General features: G+C 36.4%; 1 protein-coding gene across 1 annotated transcript; it reads left to right on the top strand.

Annotated features, from left to right (window-relative positions):
- The first annotated feature begins 1,022 nt into the window (after window positions 1–1,022).
- nme4 (NME/NM23 nucleoside diphosphate kinase 4) lies at window positions 1,023–9,432 on the top strand. The gene is made up of 5 exons (XM_065278091.2): window positions 1,023–1,319; window positions 4,095–4,225; window positions 4,349–4,450; window positions 4,695–4,807; window positions 8,652–9,432. Exons 1-5 carry the CDS (start codon window positions 1,190–1,192, stop codon window positions 8,770–8,772), a joined length of 597 nt encoding a protein of 198 aa, XP_065134163.2. The 5' UTR covers window positions 1,023–1,189; the 3' UTR covers window positions 8,773–9,432.
- The last annotated feature ends 216 nt before the right edge of the window (window positions 9,433–9,648 follow it).

Here is a 9,648-nt window from a genome sequence, read left to right as displayed (position 1 = left end):
CCCAAGTGAGTCCCATATAAGATGCCCATAATAGGACCATGCCCACTTGGTACCCATGTAGCCCAAGTAAAACCCATGTGGGGCCCACATATACATGTTGGCTGGGGTGGCTTTCCCAACCTCAGGGTTTTCGGAGAGGCTGAAACAAAATACACACCGTCACTGACACTATTCTCAAAATAATGATTGTGACAGATTTTGAAAAGCCCTTACTCGCTCTCTCTGTTCAGTATCTTCAGTTAGTTTGACGTGATCAAAAACATGCTGCTCTTGTTTGATTATTGTTTGTGGTCCACTGCCAGTCATTGATTTATTTGTTTTGTTTGTTTGCTGTTATTTTGTCCCCCTTAGGGAAAGCAGGTTTGCAGCAGGGTGACAGACTCGCATACAGTCATAACAGACAAAATGATGCACAAAATTACATTCTTTAATCTATTAATCTAATTTAAAGAAGTTAACTAAACCAGTGGCCAAAGACACAAGAGGCTTTAACTTTTTTGGTTTAGGCACTGTGAGTTTGAAACAAAGACCAAATAGCAACATCTCTTTTTTTAATGGGTGATTAAAATTTTTCAGATCAAATTGATCAGTCTGTGATAAATGATTCAATACAACATATGATCAAAATTGCAGAACAAACATTAAAGTCTTAAATTTCCTCAGCAATAACAATGTTTGTTTAAATTTGCTTCAAACAGTCGAAACATAAGCATAGTTTGTTATCACTTACACATTTATATCGATCAATAATTGTTATATCAGAACATCATTTATTTATGAGCCCTGGACTTAGTAAAGACCTCTCACACAGTCAGTTTGTGTGTTTAGTTAATGTATCTTGAGATAAATGCGATGCACCCCTGTTCACTGTTATCATGCTGATGACTCTTCAAACAGGAAATGGTGTTAAACGATTATGTTTGTGCACGTGATGGCCTCTATAATTTGTGTCGTCTCGGATTTCCAGGGCAAACACAACAGGACAACACACAGTAGGCTACACACATACACAAGCACTCACTCTCATCTCATCTGAATCTGATCAAACTCTAATTGGGTGCTTGACCTGTCAGGTGAATGACCGCGTGTGTGTCCGCGCGCACGGGTGCGTGCTGTTAAATATGACTGTCTCGCGGTTGAAATCCACATCAATCTGGGTTTGTGACGTTTCGGGTACAAACAGCTGGACATGAGACCGACGGCAGTGGCGTTTGCCCTCTGCGTCCACGCGGCGCGAGTGGCCACGCGGAATTCTTCGCGCGCAACTGTTTCAAGCGTTTGGCGACATGGACAAGAGCGCAGCCGCAGCAGTAACGCAGGTCTGCTTACATTTGTGTGTTTAAGCCAGGAACCAAAGTTTAGCTACAACTAAATGAGTTTGTTTGTGAGAATGGTTACAGTTTAGTTAGAAAGTTAGTACCAGCTGAGAAAACCAGTAGTTTTGCGTCAACGTGGTATTCTTTGTGTATGTATGTTAACAAAAGAAGTAATTCAGCAATATGTCAAAGTAGTTGGCTACTAATAATCTAGGATTGCTTTTCTAAATGGAAATAAAGTTTATTTTATAGCTTAACAAACATTATGAGCAGCATGTGTTTGTATTGAAGAACTTATTTTATTGAAGAACTTGCATTATTATTTATGTTTTTTTTTGGGGGGGGGACGTCTATTAATATTTATTGGGGAAAAACTAGGCTATTTTAGAAATGTATTGTTGTGTTACAGTTTTGACACTGATTTTATGTTATTTACAATTAGCATGTGTTCATTGAGAGGCAGATCTTAAAGTGTTCACCTTCTGAAATGTGACTGAATTTTGCACACTTTTCAAATCTGTTTCTGTGATGAGTTGACCCCATGATTGGTTAATTTGGTTAGTAGTGTATTTCCTGATGTAAGTTCTGACTACATTACATTAGGTGGAAATGCAGATAGAAGGCAGTATGCTGTAACTTTCTAAGGAGGCGTTTACACCAAAACGTTTAAACCATAAGACTGTATAAAACATGGACGTAGGGTCAAATGCAGGTTTCTGATGAGTATTTGTATGTGGGCGTAAATAGTCGGCAAACGCCTCACCATGTGTCACTCCCGGATATCCCAAAATGGCCAAATAGGTGGAATGTGGGTGGAGCTGAGTGGACAGCAGTCACTAATGCGGCAACACCCTGATTATGCAGAACTTTAAGGCTTAATATAATTTTCAATGAATGAGTTACAAAAAAATCCACCCCCTCATGGTTTTCATGAAGGGCAAAATTAGCTATATAGACCAAAATAATAATTAACTCTTTCCTCGCCATTGAGTTATCTAGTCAATTACGAGAGCACATTTGCATAAAAAAGTGTTCCTGGTTATTTTTTAATTTAATCTGCAATACCACAATTATCCACTAGATAATTACCCAATTTATGAAAAAACTGAAGCCAAAAATGTTATTTACTAATTTTAAACTCTGTGTATGTTTTGATAATCATTCTGAATCTGATATCTAACACAAAAAAAGTAATTATTTCAGCTTTTTGCTAAAAAAATGTGTATTTTTAAAGAAAAATAACCATATTTAAGAGTTTATAAGCAGAGAAAAAAATATAGATAGGATTAAATGTTTTTCCCGTTTTGTTTGTTTATTGTTTGTTTGAAAGCAGAGGGTCTGTTCTTTTATTTGATATATTTGTATGTTTATATATTTTTAGAAGAAAACTTTTCTGGAAGGCATTTTGTGAAACCTTTGTGAAAATCACAAAAAATGTTGGCGGCCAACTTAAAAAAAAAAAAAGGGTGGCGGGCAACTTAAAAAAAATGGCTGGTGGGAAATGAATGAATAATAATTAATTATTAAGTCACTTCCGTGTTGGCTTCATCAGAGAGATCGTAAGGTTGCCCCTCGGTTTAAAGGCGGCTGAAAACGGCAGGCAGATGCCAACTGTGATCGCTTGCCAGAGTTTTTTCAGCTTAGCACTTTGGTTGCTGATACTTCTGCTTTGTTTATCAGTCGTTGAACAATGTGCCGGTTGGTTGTTGTGATATTTGTCCCGCCCCTTCTCACTGTGACATTGACGAGCTGAGCGTTTTACACTGAGCGTTTTACAAAGTTGAACACTCTGGGTGGAAAAAAATTGGCCAAACCAATTGTCCAAAAATTTATGAATGTGGTCGTATGAAATAATACAGGTTAATAACAAGACACCTCATGAAATGCGTACAAATTTCCATGAAATATTGTTCGTGCACAAACACTTGCCAGTCTCTGTGTTTTCTGCATCAACTGAAGACTTTTAACTAAACAGTACATAACTATAAAATAAAAACAGTTATCGCAAACCAATGGAATATACTTGCAGTATTTACATTTGCTATATTTTTATGGAACTTGTCAATTATTCCATGATATTGTAATGCCAGAATGTAACACAAAATTGCAGCAGTTTTTAAGAATTTCTGCAGAATTTGGCCCAAGCCAAAGCCAAGCTTTAAAGTCAATGCAACAAAACACTTTTTTTTTTCATTTATGAGTTTTTGAACTACTACAATTTAACATGATTTGCATTCTTAATAGATATGGCATTATGATCATGTCAGTTTATACAAAACACTTTGGTGTAATGGTGTTGTCTTTCTATACCACCACAGCACTTTTGTATAGTCCAGTTATTTTTTAAAACTTGTAGACAATTTAATATAAGAGGTTAAAGCAGATGTAATTAAATGGGGTACTGTGTGTTTACAGTCCAGACTATTGCCTAATGTTGCCTTTTACCATAGTACATGGGGTTATTCCTCCCAGAGAGTAACTCTGATCTAAAAACATTATAAATGCCCTCCTCTTTATTGTGTGCTGTGATTGGTCAGTCAGAGTTTTCTATTGAATGAGTCTTAAATGAGAAGCACATGAACATGTTTTGTATAAAACATCTTAAATTTGATCAAGCAGCCAGTCTGAAGAATCACGTTTGGTCTTTAATGAGCTTTTTTCACAACACTTAACTCATTTATTTCTCTACCCTTCATCTCTGTAGAGCATTTTTGGAAAGACGGCGTACAAAGACTGTGGTGTTTTTGACAGATTTTCTCTTGAATTGTACCGCTTTAGATTTTCCTGCCGTAAAGGAACGAACTTTGATAGCCGTCAAGCCGGACGGCGTTCAGAGACGCCTGATTGGTGACGTCATCAAACGCTTTGAGCAGCGAGGATTTCGATTGGTGGGTTTGAAGATGCTGCAGGTGAGTTTATTTATTTTCTGCTCATGTATTGAGGGACACAGTTTGTTTCAAGCACTTCTTCTATCGTAAATGTATGACTGTATATGTTGATTTTATTTTTACATGATTAAAAATGTTTTTCAGGTTCCTAAGACGCTGTTAGATCAGCATTACGTGGCACTGCAGAAGAAACCCTTTTACTCCAGCCTGCTTCATTACATGACCTCTGGTCCTGTCGTTGCAATGGTAAGGAACGATTATAAGCTTCCAGTCAGTCAGTATTGACATATTGTGGGGTATATAAACTATGCAGACTGCCATGGTTACTGTGTAGGGTGCTTGAACATGCATACTGATAAAATGTATAATTTGAACGCACTGTGAGTAGCTTTGGCTGAAAGTACTTGCAAAAAAAAATAGATTGAGAAATATGTAAACTCACATAATATTAAACTTGTAATTGCTACAGTATTCGTCTAACTGTTTACAGGTGTGGGAGGGGCATAATGTCGTGAGGTCATCACGAAAGCTAGTGGGTAGCACGGATCCAGCTGAGGCCACACCTGGAACGATTCGAGGAGACTTCAGTGTGCACGTCAGCAGGTTTGTACTCATCGTATGCACACTGACACGTGTGCTGCACAGTAGATACTGTATTTTAAGCAGTAACGGCTGCTGACTATAAATTTAGGTGGGGCAGATTCATACCAAAATGCTTTTTTGCATAGTTGTGTTTGCCAAATGAAAATTAAATATGTAACTGTTGTTCCCTGAGACGGGAACGAGACGCTGCGTCTTCCTTGCCATACTTCCTGCGTCCCTGTAACGCCGCCTTTGGCAATATTTCAGATAGCGATATTCTTCCTGGCTCCCGCGTCACCCTGTCTTTGTCGTTAAGCCTCACCATTGGTTGAATTTGATATACACATTCAGATGCACTTACCCCTGGATGCGTCCCCAAAGTGTCACCGCAGTGACGCAGCGCGAGTTCCCTCGAAAGGGAACTGTAACAATGTATCTTAAAAGGTAACACGGTGTAACCTTGCTCTCATTTGAAATGTGTCCCCACATTTAGTCCTTGAATTTGAGGGTATTGGACCTGGAAAGTCCTTGAAAGGTCCTTGAATTTGAAGTTAACTAAGGTGTGATAAGTAAGGGATAATGTAGAGGCAGCCGGTAGTTATTGGGAAATAAGCCCCGACAGTGTGATCAGGACCCGACGCGAAGCGGAGGGTCTTGTATCACACTGAAGGGGCTTATTTCCCAATAACTACCGGCTGCCTCTACATTATCCCGCTTATTACACGGCTACTTGCCACATAAGAAAAAAAACTGGACATGAATATGAATTTGAAACATTTTATTGGCATATTTGTTTTAAATTAAAAATTTTATCCTTCCGCGAAACTTTGCACAGATGCATAAAATGATCGTAATACCTTATTAAGATCCTCTGCTTCATACTTGTCTCCATTTTTTCTCTTTTAGCCAGTCTTTGAGAAGTTTTAATGCCCATTCTGTATTTTTTTTGTGTGTTGGCTTCGTAGCTGTCATGCTCTATTTTGTCAAGTTCAGTCTCAGTAAGCTCTCTGTGTCTTGTCGTGGTTGTCGAGTGTTTGTCACAAGATGGCGCCAAACAGACAGTAATCTTTATTGATCTTTATTGGCGCGGAGCGATTTTACTCGTGAAAGTAGTCCGGCTATGCGTTATTATTTTGGAGCGGTTATTATTTGAAAAGAACGAACCTGCAAATGTCTCAACTGACCAATCAGAATCAAGCATTCCAGAGAGCCGTGTAATAACCCTGTATATAAACTCTACACTATTACAATTGGGTTGATTATAATGCTCACAACCTGAAGAAACAGATGTACTAAGCTAGGTTGTCACGCAGACGCAGATTGATATGCACTTTGCTTAAGCAGAATGATATAACATTGTCCAGAACTTCATTCACATAACATAAAAGCTAGAGGGGCACTTTCAAATCTCTCTCTATTAGGGCTCACTGTATCAAATTCACATGGAAAAAATGTGGAGCACTGTTGAGCTCGGCAGATCCATTACATCCAGTAGCCAACCGATCCACTCGCTCAATGTCCAAACTTTATGACTTCTTATAGTTTTGAAACTTAGAAAATATTAATTGAAAAAATTAGACACATTTATGAGTTAATAAAGGGACACTCCACTTTTTTGAAAATTGCTAATTTTCCAGCTGCCCTAGAGTTAAAACATTAGATTTTTACAATTTTGGAATCAATTCAGCCGATCTCCGGGTCTGGCAGTACCACTTTTAGCATACTTACACTGAAAAATAAATATTTTTAATTTATTATTTAATTTTTTTAAGGTAAGTGGTTGCAATCAATTTATTTAACTCTTTTACCGCCATTGACAAGATATTTTCCATCTTTCCGCAATACCGCAATACCGCAACTTTTTAAACCCGGAAGTATTGCCCTATGGCAAGCAGCTGCATGTCCGTGTCTGTTTTAAAGATCGCTCTGAATGGGATCTCTATGAAAAGTCCGTCACAAAAATTGAATTATTTCTGCTTTTTGCTCAAAATATGGTGTTTTTGCAGAAACCTACCCATATTCAAAAGCTGATTACAAAATAACCACTGAAGGTAGGATGAAACGGTTTTTTGTTTGAAAGCAGAGGGTCTGTTCTTTCATTTGGTATATTGTATGTTTATATATTTAAAGAAGAACATTTTCTGGAAGGCATTAAACTTTGGTGAAAATCATGAAAAATGCTGGCGCTGGCTGTCAACTTTTTTTAAAAACGCTGGCGGTGAAAGAGTTAAGCTACATTTAAACAAAAGTTTTTTATTTTACTAAGTTTTTTAGATTTAGCTTTAAATTTAGCTTTAGATTTAGTTTAAATGTAGCTAAAATAAATCGATTGCAACCACTTACCTTAAAAAATTGAGTAAATTGAAAGAATAATTTTTTTCAGTTTAGCTAAATCCATCAAATCTGATTAGACCATTAGCATCGCGCTAAAAAATGACCAAAGAGTTTCAATATTTTTCCTATTTAAAACTTGACTCTTCTGTAGCTACACCACATATTTAAAAAAATAAAGTTAAGAACATTAAAAGTTGCGACTTTCTGGCGTAATAATCAAGGAACTTAGCTGCTGTAACATGGCTGTAGTAGGTGCAATGATATTATGCAGTGCCTGAAAATAGTCCCCTTGGTAACTTTTAATAGCAGGGGACTATTTTCGGGCAATACACTGAAAAATTATTCATTCAATTTACAATTTTTTTTTTTTACTGAGCCCCTAAGGTGACATTGGAGTAAAAAAATCTAAAGTTTTGTTTCATGTGCTCGCGTGAAACTTTCATGTGCTCGCGTGAAACTTTCATGTGCTCGCGTGAAACTTTCATGTGCTCGCGTGAAACTTTCATGTGCTCGCGTGAAACTTTCATGTGCAGAATTTTTTTTAAGTTTAGTTTCGCGTGCGCATGTGAAAGCGAAAGTTTCACGTGTGCGCACGATAGTTTCACGTTCGCTTGCGAAACTTAACGCGGTAGTTTCATGCGCGCACGCGAAACTAAACTTTATTTAATTTTTGCTCCATGTCCCCTTAGGGGCTCCGTAATTGTTTTTAAGGTAAGTGGTTGCAATCATTTAATTTAAGCTACATTTAAACAAAAGTTATATTATTATTTTTGTTTAAATGTAGCTTAAAAAATTGATTGCAACCACTTACCTTAAAAAAAAGAGTAAATTGAATTAATCATTTTTTTCAGTGTAATATCATTGTGAATCCTGCAGCCATGTTACAGCAGCAAAGTATAGTACCTAGCCATATCTGCCTAAAAAATAGACACTTTTAATTTTCTGTCAGTCTTAGTACACGATGTAACTACAGAAGAGTCAAGTTTTAAATAGGAAAAACATTGAAACTCTTTGGTTATTTTTAGCGCAATGCTAATGGTCTAATCAGATTCAATGGATTGTGCTAAGTTATGCTAAAAGTGCTAACGCCAGTACCGGAAATCAGCTAAATGGATTTCAATCAAAACAATAAAATCAAATGTTAAACTCTAGGGGAGCTGGAAAATGAGCATATTTTCAAAAAAGTAGATTGTCCCATTAACAGTTTAGATTTCATTAAGTTTATTTAGAGTTTTATTTTTTTCAAGTGGATTAATATTTTGGTGGAGCGCTACCCATAGAGACGAGCCAGGCCTGACTTTAAGTATGTGTAATTATTTCACACAATAGTACACTACACTGATGTCACAACCTTACATCACATGCATTATAAATTCAGTGAGTGGAAGGCCTTCATATAGTTTATATAATACATGCAGAAGATTTGCATGCTGTACTGCACACAGCTGCATTGGTTTCAGCAATGCAGAGCAATAAAAGCATTGGTTTGCATAAACAGAATGCCAATGATGATTGTTTAATGTATGTTTAGGAATGTTGTCCATGCGTCTGATTCAGTGGAAGGAGCAGAGAAGGAGATTTCACTGTGGTTCCAGAGCGAAGAGCTCATAGACTGGGAGGGATGTGATCATCATAACATTTATGATCTATAAAACACTGTTTGCTTAAAAAAAACATGCTGAGCCACAGACAAACAGTTTTTAACTGTAGTTAAACAAATAATGTCTGTCATCTTTAAGTAATTTCATGTAAATAATTGCTTGAAATGTTTATTTTATATAAGGGTTTTAAAATAACTTGAATATTTTTTAATAGGAAGACCAAAGTCATTGTGACACACAAGTACGGTAGTTAAAATACACAATTGCAAAGTTTATTACATTTTGAAACCGAACATAAAGAGCTGACTCACAATAATAACAACCTTTCTGTAATGTTGGTTAATGAACTGCAGATAATGAAAACAAATAACCTATTTTGAAACAGAAAGGTTCATTGGATGTTAAATGGTTTTTATCGAACCATTCTGTCCAAAATGGTTCTTCTGACATCATGAAACATCTTTATTTTTAAGCGTGTGCTGTGTTATGAGTGCTGTCTGTAAGAACAGTGACATTTTGACCAAAGCTTGGAAAATGTATGAATGTAATTTATTATTAAGATTATCACTGCCTTTTACTGTGAGCACTGACTTCTGTTAGTGTTTGTATTGTTGAAGAGGTGTAACAATAACAATCATTGTCCATAAAAGTCACATTTCATATCAAAATAAAAAAGATATATTTTGAATAAAAGCATTGAAGTCTACAGTACTACTAGGATTTTTGTGACATTTTTAGGATTAATCTCACTCTTATCAACACCATTCTTAGATAATGTAAAACATACGCGATACCATAATATATGTGACGCTGTGCCACTTATTTAATTGCTAAAACAACGTTATTTTGTGTATTTGGTATAATACAATGTTTGCGTGATTTATGGTTAAAAAACACATGATTTTCCACATTCCGTACATTTTTCTC

Source organism: Paramisgurnus dabryanus, chromosome 3, assembly GCF_030506205.2.
Source record: "Paramisgurnus dabryanus chromosome 3, PD_genome_1.1, whole genome shotgun sequence".
Taxonomy (NCBI): domain Eukaryota; kingdom Metazoa; phylum Chordata; class Actinopteri; order Cypriniformes; family Cobitidae; genus Paramisgurnus; species Paramisgurnus dabryanus.
This window is presented reverse-complemented; position numbering and strand designations above follow the sequence as displayed.